The sequence below is a fragment of the Mus pahari genome, chromosome 17, assembly GCF_900095145.1.
Source record: "Mus pahari chromosome 17, PAHARI_EIJ_v1.1, whole genome shotgun sequence".
NCBI classification, from domain to species: Eukaryota; Metazoa; Chordata; class Mammalia; order Rodentia; family Muridae; genus Mus; species Mus pahari.
The window spans coordinates 9,157,793-9,182,395 of record NC_034606.1 but is presented as its reverse complement, the minus strand read 5'-3'; the positions used below and the strand labels follow the sequence as shown (position 1 = coordinate 9,182,395).

Sequence of the window (24,603 nt, the reverse complement as noted above, 5' to 3'; positions counted from 1 at the left end):
TAACAGGACAGCCAGGGCTATACAGAGAAAACCTAAAAAAAAAACAAAAAAAAAAAAAAAGAAAGAAAGAAAGAAAAACAAGATATGACCCCTTTTCTTTGTTCAACTGTACAAAGTAGATACAGAAGGCAAGATATGATGTAATACAAGAGGAAGACGCTGTGACTTAAGTGATTTCCCCAGAACTGATCTACCAGTGAATGGCAGAATAAAAACTTGACCTATTGTTACAGACTCATTTCAGGACTGTGTTTTCAAACTCAGAACTCCCACACTCACGTTTGTGTAGAATCACATAAAAGGAAAGGGGCCTTAGGAACTAACCCACCATTCTAGTTCCTCATAACAATCCTGAAAGATAAGGTTCTATGTGTTACACATCCACTCTTTGACAATTGTGTTTCATTATTGGAACTGACCTAGAATTATTCATTAACCATTGGAATTTATCCTTTCCCCTCATTTTTAAATAAGAAAAGCTATCATGCTTTATTCAAACTTGAAAAATGTATCACCTCAGTGACAATTATTTATGGTCTGAGAGTAAAATTAGTTCCGAATTTTTTAAACATTTTGGCAAAATTGAGTATAAAGATTTTTTAAATTAAAAGAATCCATCAGTTAATGGTCTTCAAAGCACAGGGTCAAAAGTGCTACAGCTTTCTCAGAACTTTCTTACCTTTTTATTTTCCTTTAAAAACAAACTAGCATGATTCCCCTATACCCATCTTGCTGGCTAGCCCAATGTCATTACTTCCTACGGACTGATATTTGTGGCCTGCCTCTTTCCTGATACATTTTCCAGAATTTGGTATCAATGTCATCAACCCCCCAAAAATTACAAAATAGTTTTTTTTTTCCTTTTTAAGCCCCTCAAAACATGGAAGTTGCAAAGGACTTGCTTCTCAACATTGGCCAGTTGCCCATGGAAGCATTCTGAACTTTGCTGTCTCTCAGGTCTTCCTTAGGAGGAAAGCCAGCAAAACCTGAGTTATAGACTTGTAAAGTCATTTACTGCTGAGAGAAAAGGCTGTGGTCATTCTTCTAATGGCGCATTTATGGACTCTAGTCCTCCTTCAGGCCATAGAGACTCCACACTCACCACCAGTCTTTCTGCAAATAAAGCCAATGAACCAGAGAGTCGGACAAACTTCTTTAAGTGGCAGCTTTATGACAGGTAGTCACTAATGCCCTGGGGACAGACTTGGTTTGTTTTAAAGACAATTATCCCTATAAACAAAGCTTCCTATTGAAAACAACATTTCCTTTTGAGCAGCTAGGTACTTTCTAGGAGCTGTTGTTTAGGAAAAGAAATTAAATGCATCTTTTAAATTGCATTTCTACATGTCTATATTGAAAAAAAAAGTAAGAAAAATGTCTTTAAATCAAAGTTCCTTCCTGTCTTTCTTGGGCTAGGTATTTCAGGAGTGGGAGGAGATAATTCTAATGTGGGCTGTAATTGTAGAGTAAAAAGAACCTTTGGGAAACCAGGCTTATCTGCTTTCTTTAATACTTTGTATGAAAGGAAAATGAAGCCCATAGAGTACAAGGACTGTGTCTGGTTTCAATTTTGATTCTTCTATAAAAAGTCAACACTTCCTGCGAGCATTATCAGACAAAACAAATAAAGTATCAGAGACAATTATTTTATTAACTTGGAAAAATTGCAAACTGAAATTGAACATTTTTTTCAGGTTTTGGCAAAATTAATGAATATTGGTCCTTTCCTCTCCTTGTATTTTAAAAGTATAATGTGACTCTTGAGGCCAATTTGAAGTCAGTATTGTTTTTCTTTAAATTCCAGTGTTTCCCCTTTTATTAAACTACTGGAAGACAAATGAAATTAACCAGCATCTGTTTCATGGCATCTAAGTTCTTTGTGCAAATATGACGGACAGAACAGAACATACCGATTTTCATGAACATGTGTGGATGTCCATTTTATTCCTAACAGAAGAATCCACTTCTTTTGCTAAAGTTCGTTTATCTCTGCCTCCTTAGCCTCAGAACAGAATTCTTATCATTTTTTTAAAAGTTTTTAAAAAGTTAATTATTTTATTTATTTACATCCCAAATGTTGCCCCCTGCTGGTTTCCCATCCCAGAGTTCTTCACCTATGAACCCTCCGCTTCACCTGTGAGAGGTGCCCCACCCCCCAGTCATCCCCCTTCTCTGGGGAATCAGGTTTTTACAAAAAATTTGAGATAAAAGAATGTCTTGTGATAACATATTATATACAAAAATAATTTAAAATGTTTTCGAGCTACACACTACTCTATTTTATGGACATTTTGAATTCTTTGTATAAATCCCATACTCAAAAGTGCCTCCTGGTATGGATACCATTATGAATATGTGGTGTCCTGCCTCCTATATTTCAGATAATTTTATCTGATTAATATATTTTTCCTAATTTGTACATAGTTATTTAATGTCACAATCATATGAATCTCTACCATTATTGCATAGCAAACTTACCTATGGAACTTTTTGAATATACTGATTTTCAGGCCCACTGCAGACATTCACGATCATACGTGTACACACACAGTGTGTGTGTGTGTGTGTGTGTGTGTGTGTGTGTGTGTGTGTGTGTGTGTGTTTGTGTATAAGTCATCTCTCTTCATAAATAGCACACAGCTCTGTCTGGTACTCACTTCCAAGTAAAAGGAGCCATCAGAATTATTAATGATTAGTTATTGATGTGGGTATAAGAACTTAAAATTTTCTTTGCTAGATCCTAAAGCATTTAAGCTATATAGAAAGAGAAAGAGAGAAATAGGGTCAAGGAAGAGGAAAAGGGAGACAGGTACATTCCCATTAAGACAGGTTGACGCTCAATCATAACACTGACAGTTTATTTGGCTTGGGATCCACAGACTTAGGTTGTCCTAATTTGTGTTCCATCATGAAGGCCATGTCACAAAGTTTTCTGTAGTAACAGAAGAAAGAAGTTCGTAAGTCAAGACATATCAAACACGCATTACTGGAAACATCAGTGAGGAGGGCTAGAGCAAAGCGAAGAAGTCTGCTGTGGGCCTGAGATGCTGTCTTTGCCTCGTTAGCCCTTTCATTAGTGGAAATTCTTCATTTATGGATTCCAAGATGTTTTTACCTGTTAGTTACAGGACATTAGATGACACAGACATGGACAAAGAAAAAGCTATCTGGGGAGTTAAGATGGCTTCAAGATAAATTGTAATTAGGCTCTGGACCTCCAACATTGCAAACTCCATTATCACCAAATCAGCTAATCAGCTTTGCAGACGGTTCAGTTTGAAGGGTTAACTTCAACCCGGGCACACTCTGGGAACTCTCCTTTACAGGCAAGCAGCAAAGATTGAGGAGGGAGGCAGTGATCAGCGTCTTCATTTGTACAAACAGTTGGCTTTAAGTTTTCATTTCTTAATTAAGTTTTTGGGTTAAAATAACATTTGTTCCTCTAAGCAATGCTCAGGTTATCATAACACATTCATGTCTAAAAGCCGGTTCAAGAATGCTATTGATATACACACATTGCATTTCAGCCAAGTAAGGTCCTTAGATACTTAGATCATACAGAGTAGGAGGACGCCTGCACTCTCAAATAGCTTGTCCTCTTACAGAAGAAAGGCAGGAAGCAGAGAGTGGCTGTGTACTGTGACAAGTCCTCTCAGTAGGTTTGTCTTAAGTGCTGCTCATGTGTGAACCCTCAAGGGTCTCGGATAATTGTCATTTTTATAACACTGCACACGTAACTGCTGATTTGCACATGAGGAAACTGAGTCTCTTAAGTGAAGCAGAAAGTCCCACTGAAAATGTATGTCAAAGTGAGTCTTCAACTGTAGCAGAGATAAGGGGACCGGTTACTTAATCCAAGCCAAGCCGTTGTTCCCCACATCAGATACGTGGTGGTGTCTGATAAACCACCCACCAGTTTACTACTGTGGGAACCCCACTTCCATTTCCCCTTTTTTGGCCTATCTGTCAACTTCATGATGAAGCAGTTGTTTCTGCTCCATCACACTTGGCCATTAGATGGTTTTCTCCCTCCCCCTACTTCTCCAACATCCATATTGCTTCACTGTAGTAAAACCGTTTGCTCATTTAGAAAGGTTTTCTAGGTGAGGTGCATGAAATTAAAATTTAGTTTCTCAAGGCAAATTACAGTGTTTTTCTCTTCAGTTGCTTCCTCCTGAAATAAAAAACTAAGTCTACAAAGTCAAGTGTTTAGCAAGAGATGTTTTACTTTGGGGGAGTTCCTTCAGAGCTACATGCTGAGGGCAGGAGCAGGGGCTTTCTTTTTTGTAGGAATGGCTCTCCTGTTTGTCCACGGTTTTGAGGCTCACCCGGGATCAATGCTCTTTCCCCTGGGGAAGCTGGGGAGTTTTATCCACACAACACTTTCAACAGCACGGAAATATGTGACCTAAGACTTAACACTTCATCATTCCCAGCCTCTCTGCTCACATTTAATATGGTTGCTGATTCTCTGTTTCAATGCTTCATGGCAAAAGGACTTGTCAAGTGGCTGCGGGGACAGCTCTGGCTTGTCTGAACTGAAAACTGCAAGGGAAATCCCAGAGGTCCTCCTTGTCTTTCAAACAGTTGGTGCAGCTGAAGAGTTTTTAACTCCGAGTTTCTGCTCCCTATAACTTGTGATTCTGTGCATGCCTTGTGGAAGGAAAACTTTGGATTTCTTAGCATGTAGCACTTGCTCCTGTGAGATGCTGTAAAGTCTTTAGCACATCCTAAAAATTACAGATATTTTCTTCTACTGTGTAGCTTTCAGCAAGTGCGGCCTGAGTGTCTTAGGGAAGCAAAAATGAGGACCTGGTTTAAAACCCCAGAAACCACATAAAAACTATCTGTTGTGGCAGACACTTGTAATTCCAGTACTGGAAGACTGAGCCAGGAGGCCACAGCCATGCTGTCTGATGATGAGCTCTCATTCAGTAAGAGATCCTGTCTCAAAAAGTAAGAGGAGAATTGACAAAGGGAACAAAATAAAGGAAGACCCCCAAATGTCAAACTTCATCCCCCACATGCACTTTCATGTGTGTGTGCAGATACACACACACACACACACACACACACACACACACACACCAGAGAGAGTCACTGGAGTACTAATGTTCTATATTTTCCTTTACGTTTTGCAAATAATCTTCTGGAGATTATGAGTCAGACAAATAATGTATAATAAGTAAAAAAAAAAAAGAAAAGAAAAGAAGAAAGAAAGAAAGAAAGAAAGAAATCAAAAGAAAGAAAGAAAGAAAGAGAGAAAGAGAGAAAGAAATCTACTTATATTAGACCTTGAGAATGTCTATACACATATTAACTTTAAATACAGAGGTGTGTGTGTGTGTGTGTGTGTGTGTGTGTGTGTGTAGCAAACTCTGGGCACTCCAGGCATTTGCTCTAACTACTAAGCTGAAACATTTGCTCTAACTACTAAGCTGAAACAAAATGGACTGTAATACTGCAATAACAAACCTGGCCTATGGGGATCTGATATCAACACTATTAGTTTTTGAGAAGTAATTTCCACTGCAGAGGCAATGGAAAAAGGTTAGAGCATTATTAGTACTCACTGAGGACCAGCATCTTTTAAAAACAAATTAGGGAATATCAATTCATTTTGTAGGTTGACTAATGGGAAAAAAGTTAAAGTAAATTTCTGTTTAATGATAAAATCGATTTTAAGTTGGAAAAGAAAGAAATACTTTCAGTATTTTATCTCTTTTGAGAAAGTCAGGACTGCTGTAACTATTATAATACTTTCTTCACAATTTCAAATCCAGATTAAGTCTTAGTTATAAATGCCCCCAATTAACCATGGTCCATTTCTTTGTAAAACAACCATGTATAATATATACCCTGTGCTCATAGGACCTAGTCTTTTAAACGTTTGTATGTATTATCATGATTAAGGAGTTTGTCCAGTTCAAGATTTGTATGGAATGTTCTCAAGCACAAGACTGTCTGGAAGTGGTCTCTCTCTCTCTCTCTCTCTCTCTCTCTCTCTCTAACTCGCTCTCACTCTCTCTCCCTTTACCAGAACATAGCTGTATGGCTGAGAAGCAACAAAATGTCCCATTACAATGGCCAAGTTTAGGTGTCCCTTCTCTGACCTTCTGTAACATTTGCTCCTTTGTACCTTCTGCTCTTTCCTTTCAGTGTCTGTAAACTTTGTTGCCCATTGCTCGCTCTATGCCACTTCTCCAATTGTTTTTTTGAGAATTCACAAAGACAGTACAGCTTCTTTTGCTAGGCAGCCCAAAACTGCTTCAGTAAGACAAATGGATAGACAAGGAACTAAATTGATCATCACGTATTACCAGGGAAGAGCTTTCTGAACAACTGTCAAAGGCCCCAATTCTATATCAACAATTTCTCAGTTTCTTTCTTGTCATTATCTTCAGTTAGTCATCAGTTTGGGTGGAGTACTTTTTTTCCCTCCCACCCCCAAATTGAAGTTCTTTCTTTCATGACTCCAAAGAAAACAGGAAGGTCCCAGTGAGCTTCAGATACAATGATGTCAGTTCATGTACTCCCTAGGCCTTGCTTGTCTGCCTTCTGCCTCCAAACCCAAATCTTTGCCAATGAAAAATCTAAGTGATAATGCCTACTGTTTTCTAAGCTCAATTATTAAAATTAATTATGAACTCATTAAAAGAATTGAATCATCTAAAAAGTGTAGTATAAAAGCATGGGATAATGAAAACGTGTAGCTGAATAATGATAACAGTGAATACATTACTATTAAATAAGGTATAGGATCCTGATACTATTCATTTAGGAATATTCCAAGCATGTTTAAAATGTCAACTAACATTTTTAAAACTTTGTCAAGAGAAAATTTTGAATTGGGAATTGTTTTCTGCTTAATTATACTAACTAGATTAATTTAACTCAAGAGTGTCACAGTAAAGAGAGTTTACAATGTCAAGAATTAGAGGTAAACTACAGTGGAGAAAAAGACAGGGGAAGAGTGCTAGAATAAGTTAGTAATTACAACGAAGTGTGAAAAGCAAGCAAAACTGTCTTTGTTTGTTATTGTTTTATCGAAAGTAGACACGGGGCATGGAAAAGTCCCCCCTGGAGTAATGAGTGTGTGTTCTGTTCTTTCCCAGGGTTTTGGGAATCCCTCTGGTGAATATTGGCTTGGGAATGAGTTCATTTTTGCAATAACCAGTCAGAGGCAGTACATGCTGAGGATTGAGCTGATGGACTGGGAAGGAAACCGAGCCTACTCACAGTACGACAGATTCCACATAGGAAATGAAAAGCAGAACTATAGGTAAGCTCTGGCCTGCCCTGCAGTCAGCAGTCTCTGGCTCTGTCATCAAGTGAGAGCATGACGTGGAAAGCAAGACAAGATGCAGATGGTCCTCTTCACTGGGTATTCAAGGTTTCCAGCTAGGCCTATGATGCAGAGATGCTGAAAACGCTGGAAGGACTCCTCACGGGCTTCTGTGTCAGGTCATAGATTGACACTTAGATGCTGGCTCAGTCTTAGAGGATAGTGAGCTAAGTGGTGTAAAGGTGTCTCTGTTGTGAGGCCTCTGAAGGTGTGGTGTCTTCATACAATGAAGACTGCAACCAGAAACCACGTGACTCAAAAGCTTCTAAAAATCTGCTTTCTAGAATAAGTTTTAAGTGTTTTCTTTTTCTTTCTTTCTTTCTTTTTTAGTTATCTTAAATTTTATTTTATTTTATTTCAAATTACATCCAACATGACTAGGGGAATGGTTTTAGTTATTTGAGTGATTTTCATAAGGGAAGATGAGGCTTTATCAGGAGGATTTTTTTTAAAATAACATAAACTTCAAATGTAAAATAGACAGATTATACTATTAATTTTAAATGTTTCTGATTAATTTTGAATGAGCAGCTCATAGCTTAGGAAAAGTAAAAACAATGGCTAAAGAGATAATATGCATTTACTCAACAAATACTTCCTATGTCACTACCAAGAACGTGACTAGGCACTGGCCAATCTTAGTTTCACAGACCTCATGGTTGAGCTCGGTGACTAAGAAGCTCCTAAAATCTGGTTGGCATTCCTTGATTCCAGGAGAATATTTTAATTGGTGTTATTTCATGAACTACGAATACAATACCATCATGAACAGATCTTTAATTGCATGTACCTTGATTTCATAGCCAGTAAGTAGGAATTGTAATGGCTTTTTATTATCAGTATTCTCCATCTGTCTTGAAAATATAATAGTGCACATTAAAGGGGTGGCATACGACAGCATGTAACTTGTAATGCTAACAAACAGCTCCTGTGGCTCTTCATGCATTGTGGCTATTTCCTCAGAGATCAACTATTTCTGAATCTCATTTGTCTTTTTAGTCATAACAATCTTTGGAAATTAATGGCACAGCTAGTTTTTAATATGTTACATATATGATTGGAACTTTGGAGATGTAATAATCACGTTCTTAACAAATAGCAGTGATGTCACATGAAAGAGGATGAGATCTAGTTCTACAAAGTAGATAGTCTCATGGTGGAAGCAAGGGTATACTTTATGGCAGCTCCAGAAACCAACACAGACATTTATAAAATACAATGAAGTGTAAGAAGAAATGTTTCTAAGGAGGTCAATATTTTGAGAGTTTTGTAACAATAAAAACCACTGTAAAACATCAGGGGTACTCTTATGTAAATGTTTTTTTCTGAAACTTGAAACTATATGAAACTTGGCTAGCGTCAGGCAGCTTGACAGTAGAGCTAGCAAGTAATTAGTCTCGTCTTTTTCTAGGCTCCTGAAGAATTTGCCCCGGTTCTTTTCCAAAATGTCACTCAGATTCCTCTAGGTGGTTGTGGTGGAGGGTCTTGTGCATGTGTGTTTGTATGTGTGTGTGTGTGTGTGTGTGCTTGCATGTGAAGTGGGGTGTTCTTTGGAGGATAAAGTTAGGGCAAGTGTAAGATAGCCAGCGTCTGCAAGGCTTCTGCACTGGTGCAAGGTGTCCACCACTCATGCATATTAGAAGTAGTTCTGGCTTCCTGTTAGAGCCCAGCCCCATTACCGTTATTAAATATTCCTTAAACCTTTGGTATCTATGATAATTTTGCCCATATGTCTTTCACACATATGATAGATTGCTATGGTCAAAGTAAAAGGCTTCCCAGCTTTGGAATGGTATCTACTACAGAATTTCTTTCATGAAATGATGGATGAAACGCGAGAATTAGAATTACAGAATTAGGACTGTAATTTAATGTAAAACTTCTGGATTTCAAAAAGAAATGAGGTTTAAAAGTACATTATTTTTCTCAAGGATCGAGAGGCAATTTTTACTATTATTTTCTTCATGGTGGTTTCTGTTATAGTATTGTTGTAACAAAGTGGGTGGTCCTGGCTTTCTCTCTTAGGAAAACCTAACAATATCTGATAGATCTGCCATATCATACAATTAAGTATAGGATTCTTGTTTTCTTGAAATAGAAAGTTATGGTGCATGAAATCATAAGTCTGCTCTGGTAGATGGGTAAAGTAAGTATGCCATAGAAGATACTACTCTCTTAAAGAAAAGAAAAAAGTCTACTACTGTAGTTCAAATATACAATGTTCCCCATAAGTTTGTGTGTTGGAGTTCTTCTGTTGGAGTGCCAGCTAACACAGGCTGGTGGCTCTGTGTCAGAGGGTAGTAGAGCTTTTAGGAGACTTCACTGGATGAAGACTAGAAAATGGGCCTTGAGACTTTACAGGCCCGCTCTCCTTCCTGTCTGTTCTCTGCTCCTTGATTGTACATGACCAGAAATCTGGCATGTGTGCTGCCATGCCTTCGCCTCCAGCATACATTGTAGCACTTTATTTTATGTGTATAGATATTTTGTCTGCATGTGTGTCTGTGAACCACATTCAGACTTGGTGTCTACGGAGTCCAGAAGAGGATATCAGATCCCCAGGAACTAGAGTTCTCTTGGGTTTTTAGAACCATGTGGGTGCTGGGAATTGAATCCAGGTCCTCTGCCAGAGCAGCCAGTGCTCTTAAGGACTGAACCATTCCTCCATCCCCTGTAGTGCTTCTTAAATGCCAATATAAACCCTTCCTTCTGTGAGTTGTTTATATCAAATATTTTATAACAACTGTGAGGAAAATTAACTTATGCAGTGGAAGAAAAGCTGAAATTGGAAAGTTGATTGCTGGGGCTTCCATTCCTAATCTTGTCATTGATGTTTCTTCAGGGACAGTAGTGCATGGTGACGTCTGCATACAGTTCCAGCTGTCAGGATGAGCTCTTCATCCATTCTCCTTCTGAACCACGTTACCTCTGTCCTAGTCAAACTATTAATAATAAGGTGCACATAGTACATTATATTTAATGATTTCATATTCTAGAATTAGTCCACCTACATAGTGCTTTTGAAGCAAGACATTTCAAAGATGAGGAATGTGAGGCTAGAGTCCACTGCTTGGCTCCAACTCAGTTTATTCTCAGCTGACATTCAAAACCTTGAGGGTTATTGCTTCAAAATTTTGCATTTCCCATGTTTTTATTTTTCAATGTTTTGAATTAAATTCAGAGTTTCTTGTTAAGGTTTTAACATTTTATTGTTTTAGATGTTTTTAATTGAAATTGTACTTTGGTTACTCCCTTCCTTTCTCTTACTCCAGCCTCCTTCCAGTTACTCTCACTTGAATCCCTCTTCTTTCAAGGTACTACTTTCTTTTTGTAATGTACTTGCTACACACACACACACACACACACACACACACACACACACACTCGTGTATGCACACATGCGTACACATACAGGCATACATGCACATTTGTACGCACAAACATACATAAATAAAAACTGAGTCTGTTTCTATTGTTTGCCTTGTATAATTACAAAGGTGACCACTCAGTAATGAATAACTAATAAGGGGGCTCATCACTGGGATTGACTAATTCTGCTCCTTTCAGACAATGGATGCATGTAGTCCTTAGACATTTTGTTTTGAAGATGCTTTTAGTCACAGACCTTGATTTAAAAGGAAAACCCACACTCATGTTCTTGACACACTGATTAAAAGTAAGTGTTATGAAAGAGCAGATTAACATAGAGATGTGCATATCATACACAGTTTCCCCTGTTAACCTCCAAGGGAACTTTAAATGATTTTCTCAGATAAAACCAGAATCTACAGAGCCCAAGAGAACACGAACCAGAAGAAGAAAATAATAATGTAGGAGTGTTGTGATAAACATATCATGTGGACTGACAGTCAGTCAATGTGAAATTATTAAACACCGCCCCTAGAGAGATGGCGTTACCCACGTTCTTGTCTTCTAACATGCAGGCTAGTGTGCAGCTCTCCTTGCTACTCTCAAATACTTCTTCCCACAATAGTTGGAATGAGTTTCCTGACAGACAATTGGATTTATTATTTAACCTTTTTCATACGTAGGAACAATGTTTCAACATATATAATTAAAGACTACCACTAATTCTTTCATGCTTTTTTTTTTTTTTTTTTTGATTATCTAGCTGTTGCTACTAGCCTTATTCAGTCCAAAAGTGCCTCATTGTGATGATATTTTGGTAGCTGTTGGCAAGTTTTCTACAACTGTGCTGCCTTGTTGGTTCTGTACTCATGCTGTGCATATACAAACCTAAGTTTATTACATGAATATGATTTCTACCATTATGATACTGTCTTAACTGAACATACCTTCCCTGACACCTTCCTTAGTAAATGCTGTGATGTGTCAGCCCATTATTCCCTTGAGATCTGGATCTCCTCCCCATCTCCTGGGAATATTGGTGGCAGACGGCTGGCAGCTGAAGTCACCTCTCTAAGTACTGTTGTGGCCAAGAAAAGTCATATCACTCAAGGTCGTTCCTCCTTTCTACAGGCAAATTATGCTCAGTGATTGGTCAATATGGAAGTATAACTGCTTCCCCTATTCCTCCCCCATTCAAGGCCAAGGTTCACAATCTTCTTAATGTGGCTTGGTTTTAGGACGACCTCTCTAGCCACAATGTCTTGATCCCTTAACTACACCACAAAAATTAGAAGTACCTTCTGAAGCACCCCTCTGCTGGGTTTCCAGAAAAAAAAACCATATCCTCATTCTCAAGCCAATTTGGATCCTGTGCTTCTATTGACCTGTGAATGGCTCTCCAGAATCTACATTCTATCACATCACTAATAAGTACTTGTTAACTATTTCCAGTCCGCATTGTTTCTCTGTTCATTGTTCCATAGTTTAAGGCTGCTGACCTTTTTGCTGGGACAGTCTCTCAGCTAGCTTCTAACTTAACCTAATTTCTCTGCCTTTGTGTCCTCTCTACAGGACAGTGTCATCTTTCTACCTGTCCACCTTGCTGACTGACCTTTTTTTTTGTTGTCCTTCCTTCTGTCCCCTGGGCCTCTGTCTTGTCTGGTTTGTCAGCCTGTCCATCCTCCTGTCCCCCAGCTCAAGCCACGAGCACTTTATTATGTAAAAAGTCACTTGACCTTCCCCACCTCAGCTTCCCTTTCTTTTTTTCTGAGGGTCAAGGAGCTATGAACATTTATATATCCTGCTAGCCTAGAGCTCTTGGCTCAGCAATTAACAACTGAAAACACGGGGGCACACTTTTTCCTAGCCAGGAAATACAATATTTGTGAGTCATCCCAACATATACATCTAGGAATACTTTCCCTAAAAATTCAATTTATAATTGCCAAGAGTTGATAAATAGTACAAATGCTTATATATATTTAATATTTCTAAGTGTCAGATGTTCTCTTTTCAAATCAGAAAACTGGAGCATAACACTTTTCATAAAAATCACAGGAATTAATATAACTACAAGAAAGAATTTAACATTCGGTCTTGTAGCTGTTGACTATACATATGGCTATCTCCCAATAGTGGAAACTCCATTACCTAACTTTAAATTAATTAAAATCCAAATGCCCAGTCTGTGGCAGCATGTGGCTTCTAGTCCTGTTTTGTTTGTAGACAAATTGCCACATCTCATTTAGTCTCATGTTTTCTCCTTTTTCCTTTTCTTCCTTGTTTTCCCTCTTCTTTCATTCTTTTTGTGCCTTGTGATAGTGTTTCACTCTGCCAGTTAGACTGGCGCTCAAATTTACTCTGTAAGAGACAAGACCTTAATGATAATGCTCCTGTCCTGATCTCCTGGGGGAAAGGGGACAGGCTACAGGGATGAACCTCTGCATCCTGGTGGGATTCTCAGCTTTCCATCCCTGTAAATTAAGGTATTTTGTGAAACTGTTTGAAGCTCAAAAAGTTATTTTTCTAGATAGGTACTTTTAAAAAGACATACTTTATTTTAACAGTACAAATTATTGCATGCATGTATGTATGTATGTATGTACACTATGTGAGTGCATGCATGTATGTATGTATGTACACTATCTGGTGCCTACAGAGGTCATAAGACTGTAAACAGCACTCTAGGACTTGAGTTATGAATGGTTGGGAACCACCATGTGCGTACTGGGAACTGAACCCAGCTCCTCTGCAAGAGCAACAAGTGCTCTAACCATGGAGTCCTCCCTCCAGCTGTGGCCCTCATTTTCTGCATACATTTCTTTTCTATTTTATGGGCTTCGAATTACTTGATACACAATTGGATTTTTTTTTATGTCTCTAATAAATAGTTAAGAGTTTCTGTCAGTTTAGGGATTAGGGTGGCCTTTCACATCTCATAAAAATTTACTATCTAAAAGCAGTTCAAAAATAAACATACAATCATCAACATAACAATATATACAACTTTAAAGACAACAGATTAATTGTGGAATTGACAAGATGCTGTGCTCAGTGGAGTGAAAAGAAAACAGCTCTGCAGTGAGAATCAGAGTTGTGCAGGCTGTAAAGATATCAGAGTTCAATGTAAAACCAATATGAATATACTGGTCATGGTGATGCAGCAAAATAGAGCTGTGATGCTTGCCATTAAAGCTATGTTAAAATACACACGATGCGGCATGATGAAAGAACCAGGGCAATGTGTTTTGACCAATTCTTCCTAGATTCACCTGTTTTTGCCTTCCTTGCCCAACCAATTTAAAGATCGATTTCTTTTCCTTTTAATCATTCAAGGTCTGTTTATGCTGCTCAAATGTGGAAGCTATTCAGGTTTTACATTCAAATTATTTTGTTTGAGGAGGTGGAGAGATGGTTAGTGGTTAAGAGCACTGGGTGCTCTTCTAGAGGACTCATTTGATTCCTAGTGTCCATGCTGCATTTTACAACTATCTGTTTATTCATTATATGGATTCAGAATCCAAACTAGATCCACTCATTGCATTGGTCATAACTCTCTAAATGCTGTATACCTGGGACATGTTACCAAGTACTAAATGCTAACAAAATATTAATGTATATTAATAAAAATTATAATATTTATAGAAGAAATTATTGAAGAGTTCAGGTTTCTTTTTCAGGACATTTCTTTTCTTGATTTTGTTTTCCTGGTTAGATTCAAATCATGGTTTTTAGATGATTGGTATATTTCATATTCTCTAATATTAAAAGCCCATAAAATGACAGTTCATCCCATTATTGATGGGGCTAAGTTAAAGTATTTTTGAAAAAATGGAGTTTACATAATTTATTAAACTAATATTTTGAAATGGGTTTAGCACTGATCGTCCTTTTGCTAATATCCTAAAAGTTTTTAGTACATAATTAAAAACTATTTTCTGATAATATAACTAAAGAACGAGATTTGAAAACAAATGTTATTGTACTACTACTTTCAGGAAAGAACAACTAAATAAAGATCTTCTAATTTTAATAAAATCACACATTTCAATAGATAGTGTCTTTACAAGTGTTGTGTGTGTGTGTGTGAGAGAGAGAGAGAGAGAGATTGTTTTTCTTTTCTTCAGATCTTGGGGAATTTTTTAAAAATATAAACTTAGTTTTTGTGTTATGTGTTTGTAGTGTGGACATTATAGCATCACAGATAGTAAAATGAGTCCTTCTGCACATAGGAGAAACTTGACTTACTTAAATCTGAAGGTAGTATAAGGACTTTATAATGTCCCTCTCATCATATCCTGAATATGATCTATAATTATTATGGGTGGATTTTTAATTTTGTTATTTCCATGTTTGGGCTTGAATGGTACTGTTAGGTCAGGAGTGACTGATTGATGGCTATTATTAGCTTTATCTGAAAAAAATTTATGTGAATAGAAGAATAAAATATTGAGAATATTGTGTGTAGAGAAACATTTGAAATGATTTCGTCAGGAAGCACATCTTTTTGCACAAGTTTTATTTTTGGTTGGGATCTTTATTGGGAAGTAGCTTTTTGAAACATATTAAGTAGTGCACTGGGAACTCGGTGACATGAACTCTAGACTTGGATCTGCAGTTGCTTTTCTGATCGACCTTGGACACTTTGCTTACTTTTTCCAAATCTCAGATCCTCGGGAGTAAAACGAGGAGGTAAAGCTCAAGTACATTCCAAATCTACAAAACAAATTGATATGATCTAAAAAGAAAATAATAATTCTCCTGAGCTTCTCATGTAAATTTGAACCTTGCAGTTTTGGAGGTATTAGAAAACTTGGTTCACTTTTTTTGAGTGAAATGTTTCTCATTTCTCTGATCCTCGGGGCTACATGGCCCTGTGGTCCTGGCGGGAACCAGTAGCAGATGTTGTGAAATACCAAGAAGAAAGTTATTTCTGCAGAGCTCTACTGCTCTCGTAAATATCGAAACTGAAGTTTTAAAATGAGTTTTATTTGAACCTGTAAAGCATCTCTGTCCTACTTTATGTCTCTTTTGAAACAGCATCGCGTTATGTATTTCTCTCTAGCCTTGAACTTAGGAGCCTCCTTATCTCAGGCACTTGATTACAGGAATGTGCCACCATACCTGACTACAACACTTCTCCAGTTTAGTAGATGTCATAATTCGTGTAATCTGTTGCTAATGTGATTATGTCCTAAACCCAGAGATAACTATCTTGATGAATGGAATTTATAGTATATACTTCTTGCCTGAGATGAAATATTTAGGAGGTACAACCACTTTGGAGGGTAGGAGAAGAGCTGGATAGTAAATAGCCTCCTCACAAGCAATATAATGCACAAACACAAACAAAAATGACATGGTATGAGGAAGGGTCCACGAACCATTTGAGAAACCTGGGAAGGCTCACCAGGCATAGCTGGGAATAACATAAAATGGGAAAATAGTAATTATCTGGAGAATAATGCAGACAGTTGATAATAGATGAAATAGGAGAGAAGAAAGTTAAGAAGTTAGTTTTCATGGAATGGAATGGTGTCCCATTTATTGCTGAACACATACTAGGCACCTGTCCTCAGCATCTTGGGAAGCTGTGAGTCTGCATTAGCTGTTTGATGCAAAGAGAAGCTTCATTGCTCAATACTGAGAGCAAAGCTAGTTTACAGATATAAACACAAATATTTAGAATTTCGGCAACATATCCATTTAGCAAACTGTAAGTACTAGGTCATGGCACCTTTGTGCCTATGACTTCCTTGGTCAAAGGCTTCTGACTAAATCCACAGTACGAGGCATAAATTATCTTCAATGGAGGCAGCCTCAGATCCAGTCAGAAATTATTAAAACAAACCAGAAACAAACAAACAAACAAAAACTAAGAAAAATTTAAAAAAGAAATATAGAATTTCTTCCTCAGAATAAGAAAGAAACACAAAATTTCACTTGCATGTATTTGTTATTTAGTTTCACATTCAAGTCCTTGGTTAAAAAATTGATTCAAATAATAGTTGAGAACTTAAGAAATTACTTCTGCGGAGGGTGAGGAAGATTGAGAAAGGCTTCCTCGAGGAAATCCCTGGTGCTTTATGAAATGTGAGTACATGTATGTGGGGCAAGTTTGAAGGATAGTGGCAGAGGAGGGAGCTTGGCATTCCAAGATGAACGATGTGGTCAAAACACAGAGGTAGGAAAGGACACCTAATTTAACGAACAGCCACGATCTCCAAAGTGGGGTTCACTGTGCTACAGATAACAGAAGGTCATAACCCATGCTGAAGAGTTGGGAATTGTACTAATTGTGAAGAAAAGTAAACACAGGCACAGTTTGGGTCTGCAGAAGAATCTGCTTATCCACACTGGATTCTTAATTGCAGACCTGTTGTAACATTCCATCCAACACAAGAAGAGAAAGTATTTTCCCCTGCAGGAAACCTCACACAATGCCTCCCAATGGTTTTTAGCATCGTAATTATTCCACTCTGTCTTCAGTCTAGCAAATCCTGGAAAGGAATTTTCTTGCTGTTCTCTAAATAGAAATAATAAAATGAGAATATTTCTTCTTTTCTTGAACATTTCTATACTACAAAACATCGTTTAGGATCTCAGATTTGACAATGGTCTTCCTTATTTTCTGGTAAAAGAAAAAAAATCCATGATTCTTTGAAGTAGCTATTGACCTTGGGATTTTAGGCACCGAAAGAAGGTCCAGCTAGGGAGCCATTCATGTTCACTCAGTGAGGCACATAAGACCTCAAAGAATTGAAATACAATTTAAGGACCTGTTATATGTTTTGTAGTTATTCTAATGTATTACTAGAAAAGACAGGTACACTGGAAGAATTGGTTTTGGTTTTGGTTTTTTGGTTTTGTTTATGATTTTGTCTTGAACTAAGAGCACTTAAGTTTTGTATTTCTCTAAACTTTAGAAAATAAAATTATATTTCCTTAGAACAAAGATATGTATGTATCTGAGTGCACATGTGGGTTTAGATTCAAAATATGTTATGATCTCATCTCTTCCCAACATAAAGCCAAGAGAATAATATTTGATGTCAGGATTTTCTTTAAAAGAAAGAATGATCATTGATTTTGAAATCATACACATTTCATGGCCTTCCATGAGAACCACTGAGATCTGACTTTTCCCGTGGTATTAAAATTGTTACTGTGACTATGTTTCTGGTGTCAAAAACTCAAGGAGTCTGAGTCTTGCAAAACAAAACACCTTCTTAGCAAATCTCTGGTAATTCCTCAGTGATTCAATTCTCTGTCAAAACACTTTACTTCAGTCAATAAAGATTTCTGGTAACAAACTTCTCTGGAAGTAAGCATGAGAATGAAAGGACAGGTGAGATGGGAATCTTTCTAAAGTTTCCAGGGTCCTTTACAAGTAAAGAAACACACACACAAAACAAACAAACAAACAACAACAACAACAAACAAGTAGAGGTTCTCAACTCAAAAAATAAAATACTCTACTTAAAAAATAAAAGAACACCAAGAGTTCTTAAAAGACTGTTACTTGATTAAGGAGTAGACATTTGAATTACTGTTCTTTAGCTTCTGTGTTTGAAAATAACATTGACCTTAAACTGGATAATCTGTATAAAAATCTACTCGCAGGTTGCTTTTTCTTTGAACCTAGTATTCTGTTTATTCATTCAAGTAGTATTAGTCTGGTTAGGCCTTCAGTAACATCAACTTCTGCCCTCAACCATGCAATAACTAGCCATGCCTCCACCTCACTATGTTTACACATTTTACATCTCTCAAGGTATGCTTGTTTAACTTAGATTCATTCATTCACCTAAGTCATGTTTACCGAGGTACTCTGTGACACAGTCTTAGTCTTTCTTTGGAAGTTAATAATTTGTTTATTTACATGTATTTATTTACTTATTTCCTGGGTGTAGGTGAGAAGAAGGAAGTAAGACCTTCAGTTATTGACTTTATTGGCAGGGGTTTTTCCCTTCAGTTTATATTTATTTTGTATTGAACCACTCACTTCTATATGCCTGATCTTTATTTATCTCTGGTGTCAATTGCTCTCATATACTTACCTCTTAACTGGTGAAACTGCATGCTACCCGTTGTTTTAATCTTCCTACTCACACAACTTTCTTCGCAATATTCCTTTAAACTTTGCTTCCACTTAATGGATTTGGGTCTGTGATTGCTGATCAACATCCTAACACGAGCTCTCCTGGAAATTTAATCACTGACTTTGATTTATATATTTTCTTACATATTCACTTGTAGACTTTTGGGAACAAGTAGGTTATCATTTTCATTTTGGAGAGTTTGTTAAAACACTGCTTCACCAATATGTAAAAAAAATGTTGCAGAAGGCTCATGGAGACTTCTCCAGCTGCGATGACTATCCCAAGATTCAAGACCAACAAACAAACCTTCTGTTCCTTAGCAAAGAGTATGAAGCTATTGGAAGAGATGAAAAAATTTAATGCCTGGGTTCCAAAGGAAATTATCCAATAGAATGGGCACTTGTATGTGATATAAGTCCGTTCATAAAACTTGATACTTTCATTTCTCATTTGCACTAAAGTAGTCATTTTACTGGAGTGTTTTATGAGTTATTTCCTTAAGTCTTTTTCTGTTGGCAGCCATAGTCCAATTCTATATTCACTAAAGCAGTGCACCAATACAATGTGAACAGACCATTAGATCATTAATATTGGCTGAATGTCAAATCATGAAAAATAATGCCCTTGGGACTTGAATTCTAAAAGATAATTATGTAACTAGAGTTAGAGTGTTACAAAATATAGACCATCTCTTGGGATGCCTAAAATTTAACCTCAAAACAATTTCAATTCTTAGTTTATAATGACTAATAAATAGTGATTCAATGCTTATTATGTGTATGGGACACAAGAGTTCACAAAGGATAATAAATTTCCAGTCTAGTCAAGCAGATATGGCATGTATATTATTAATAATATTACATTAGAAAAGATGAGTTATCTATCTAGTGATAGTTTAAAGAAAAATGGTGTCCTAGTCTCTCTCATTAGGAGAGACCTGTTCAAGGATAAGTTCAGATCCCTAGCACCCGTGCGAAAGCTGAGGGTAGCAGTACTTCAATAAATCTCAGGTTGTGTGTTAGCATAAGCTGTATAATTGGATGAGTTTTGAGTAATTTTGGATGAAGTAATAAAATGTTACATTGCAGATGCCATAGAAATAATTTTAAAAGTTGCTTAATTAGAAGTAATTTAACAATATAATCAAAGTCTAATACAAGACTCGATGTCAGCCTTATGCTGTTATGAACATACATTCTTACATTATGGAAATGTGTTTTAGCTTCAAATACAGAAAATGAATCAGAATATACTAAGATTGTTGACATCTCTAAATAAATGATGACTATAACACATTTACTTAACTGAAGGAATTTATATTTTATTTTATTTTCTTGATGTTAGATAACCTTAAAACACAGTAATTCTTGAATTTCAGAACCTTATAGGAAATCTCTCCATCTCCCACATCTTTGAATTTATACTATATTTTTTTCATTTATAGACCTCTGTCATTCACTGTTCATCATTTGTATAATCCAACAAGATACCTTCATATTGTCAAAGACGAAATGCCTGTGGTTATAAAAACATATATGTAAAATATTATTAGGAATTATGCTGGTAAAATAGTAGCTGTAGGCTTTAATCCAAGATCCATGACTTTATTGGCCCTGGGTATTTGGCTAGGTTTCCAGTGTTAGCCATTATTTAATTCTTTCTTGGGGCGTCTTACGTCCAATTAGAGAATTATTGGTTACCACAAAGTGTACATGCCACCCATGCACCCTTGGGGTGATCATGTCACATTGGTCATTGTTTTAGATCATACACATTATAGCTGGTTAGGATTATTGATTTCTTCATACCTTTGGCAGCTTGCTTGGCAACTTCTGGCACCATAAAAGTGAGTCCTCAGGGAAGCAACTTTTAGGTCAGTTCTAGCTCAGATGTCTCTGGGCACATGCTGAAGTCCACATTGTCCTCAGTGATAGGGACTTGCCTTAAATCTCCAGTGATGGAATGGGGACAACCAGAGAATAAATAGCCTACATGGATAAATTAGTAGTCTCTTGGACTATCAGAGCCAAAGCTTAAAATAGGGCGTCTCACACCTGATGTGATCTTTGTTAGATGTTCTCTGGGCCTTTGATGGTACATTGTAAGCCCAAATGGAAATGTTTTTATTTAGAATCTATCTATCTATCTATCTATCTATCTATCTATCTATCTATCTATCTATCTATCTATCTATCTATCTATCTACCAAAGCTGTGTGTTATATAAGTGCTTTAAGTAAATAATCTGATTCCTATGACTTTCTAGGCAGCCTTACTATTATTATACCCTCCTTTCTTTCTTCAATATTTATTTTCATCTTCTTTCCCTAATGGGAGGCTGTCTCTTGTTTCTACTTTCTCCTTCAGATTCCACATCTGAACGTCTGTGGCTCCTCCACCAGTTATTGCTAAAATGATCCCTTTTTACTTGCCTGGTTTCTGGAAACACCACAGGTCATTTACTCATATCTAAAGATTTGGAGCTAGGAAGGTCAGATGAGAGAATATGTGGTTTGTCTTTCTGGGTCTGGCTTACCTCACTCAATATGGTCTTTTCTAGTTCCATCCACTTAACTACAGAGTTTATGATTTCAGCTTTTTCTTTTTTTAAGCAGTGGAATAGTATTTCATAGCTCATGTGTGCAACATTTTCATTTCTTTAGGAATACACCCAGGAGTGGTATGGGTGGCTTATGTGATAGTCTTCTTTTTAAAAATTTTTTGAGGATTTTCCATACTGATATCAAAGTGGCCCTACCAGTTTGAATTCCCATCAACAGTGAATGGGGGTTCTTTCATTCACTTCTCTTCCAGTATTTGTTTTCAGCTCTTTTGTTGCTCTTTGCCATTCTGACTAGGATAAAATGAAATCTCAGAGTTGTTTTGATTCACATGTCCATCATTTTTAAAAATGAAAAACATTTTTGCACTATTTTTAAGTCATCTTTTTTTCTATTGAGAACTTTCTGTTCAGATCACAGATCCATTCTTGAGTAGGTCATTTGTAGATTGACTTTATTTAAAAAAAAACTATATATATTTTAGATATTAACCCTCTATCAGACCTATAGCTGGCATTGGTTCACATGCCCAGAGATGTGTCCTCAATCTTTGTCAAGGACATTTCTGTTTGCCGTAGATGGAGACAATCTTAGAAAAGTATAACCAGTGAAAATATAGACTAGTGAAGTTCAGTTGCAACTGATACATCTACAATACAACTCTAGTGCCCAAGGCTCAGGGATCTTTGAGGAAGAGGGGCTGGGAAGATTGTAAGAGCTAAAGGGACAGGGAGTTTTCTGTTAGGTTGTGTCTCCTAGGAATGTTGGAAGCTACACCCATGAAATCTCACCAGTATTACTTAGTAAACATTACCCAATCAAGAGGACACCAATAACCATTGTAACATGGATGGGGAAAAGCCCAGCAAGATTCAACATGTGGAAGAACTGAGAGGAAGAGAAAGAGTCTTATCCAGGGGAGACCACACCAATTGGTATCCACTATTAAATGGGCAGCTTTAAAAACATACATACACAAGTCACATTATACAGAGTGACCAGGTTATATTTATGTATATTTAGGAATACACACACACACACACACACACACTGGCAATTACTGCAGAGAGAGGTCATGAAATTGAAAGCCAGCAAGGAAATGCTTATGGGAGGATTTGAAGTGAGAGAGGATAAGTGAAAAACGATTTAATTATGATTTCAAAAATAAAAAAAACACTAAGAATTGAAATGTCTTTTTTTTTCCCAGAAGTCCTAAAATTAAACATAGTTTTCTCTCCATGTACATCATTATGAGAAATGCTGCGTTTATTTCCCGCTATGGGTTCTACCCGTCTCCCTCAGTTGTGGTAGTGATGCATTCCTTGCCGATGATACCTTGCTCTTTCAGTGGCGGTGGAGGCTGGGATGATGGTTACATCAGAAACCGTCCTGGGCTACCCTGGCAGAGCCATGGCTCTATTAAGCAACTCTCTGATTGAGTCCCTGCTACCAGGCTCTAAGAATGTGTGGGATAGAGAGATCTCATTGGCAATTTCTTCAAGTAACTGTTAAAAAGACAAACTACTTTAAAATGTTGACGGGGAGAGAGGTTAAATCAAAAATAAAAATATACTCTTCTTGTGAGTACCTAAGACCTTAAGTTTGATAACTCACACTACCTATTGGTTAAGATTCAAGGCCAAGCATCGATTTGTCATACATATAACTCAATCTGCTTTGGATGATGAAAAAGACTCTTGGCATCCTAAAAGGAGAGCAAAAATGGAAATCTTTTTAGCAGATGAAATTAGTGAGAAACTAGGTTTATGGGATTGGGATGCTATCCAAAAGGAAAGAGTGAGGCTAGCAAGAAACCTTAGTGGGTCAGGGTATTTGCTACCAAGACTGAAGACTTGAGCTCTATCTTCAGGATCTGCCTGGTAGAGAAAAGAGACGTAACCAAGGTTCCCTCTGTTGTGGTGGCAGAGAGAGGGGTGGGGGAGAGAGAATATGAAATTCATTGAAGTTATTTTATGGTATATAAAGACATTTGAAAGCCTGCTGCCACAGAATAGAGTGTATTACTACTATGCATGCACTAAGAAATGTAATAATTTCATCCTTCCACATGTGAAACTTCTAAACCTGAGGGGTATACTATATTTTTCATATAGATAACTGGAGAAATGTGACAAGTTTCAATATATACCCATTGGAATCCATTTTCTCATCACATAGCATTGGGAAAAAATCCAAATGCTGATGTATGCTTACAGTGATTAGCAGTGATATAGTAACAAACATTTTTTCCTTAATTAATAAAAAAATAGACACAAGCTTTGACAGTCTTCCACCTATGTCTTTAGTCATATATAGTTGTCTCCTATAGAGCATCCTTCTTTTTTTTGTTGTTGAACACCCCACTCCCGTTCTTTCCTGCTTTATTAAATTTGTCCCTTCAAATTTTTGCTCTGGAAGAGCATTTTAATTTAATCTTGTAACACATAATCTGTCTTGCCATCCACTTTTTCCTGGTTGGGTAACGACAAAAGCATTTAGGATTTCTGTGGAGTTGTTTTAGAAGAAGAGTCATCATGAATGACTCACACTTCTAGTTCTATTTCACCAGAATGAACTGCAAAGAAAGTCTTTTATTTTGTGAAGTGAAGTTCCACTTGCAATAACTATCAGCTGAATAGACAGGCAGAAGTCCTTATTTATACACAAGGATTTGAATTCAAATGAACAGTCTATGATTTCATTAGTCTCAATTCAAAGAAATTTCCTTAACTAAATATAAAAGTATATGGCAACAATGAGTGGGCAGCCTTTGTTTACCTGTAGCAGTTATGGACTTTAACTTTGCATCCACAACTGTGACTCTATTACCACAATGAAGCTATGTAGTCCCTAGATAAAGAGCTATTCCTTGACCTGGATTTCTCTGGAATCCCCATAGGACTCCAGAGAATCATAGTTGTCCTTATTTGTAGATTTCTTTAAATAATTTTGGGAAAATGTTAATGTAGGAAATTCTGTCTCTGTCTCCCAATGCAAGAGAATGAATACAAAAATGAGTATCTCTTCTTACATCACAAGCTGCCCCTGTGTACCACGCTAGGGACATGAAAATAAATATCAGATACATTAGTAATGCAATCTCATCTTGTTCAGGGGAAAGTTCATTATACTCAAGATACTGGTCTTGTATACTTTTTGTTTTTTTTTTTCAAAAAAATTACATATCAATACATTTTGAAGTGTTTGTGAGTTTTATGTGTGTGAGT

General features: G+C 37.0%; 1 protein-coding gene across 2 annotated transcripts in view; it reads left to right on the top strand.

The window, feature by feature from the left end:
- Positions 1–24,603, top strand: part of Angpt1 (angiopoietin 1) — a 229,582-nt gene that overhangs the window by 188,010 nt on the left and 16,969 nt on the right. For both annotated transcript variants that reach the window (XM_021216218.1, XM_021216217.1), the window contains exon 7: positions 7,116–7,282. In XM_021216218.1, the coding sequence (XP_021071877.1) occupies positions 7,116–7,282 (167 nt within the window). The remainder of the gene's footprint in view (positions 1–7,115; positions 7,283–24,603) is intronic.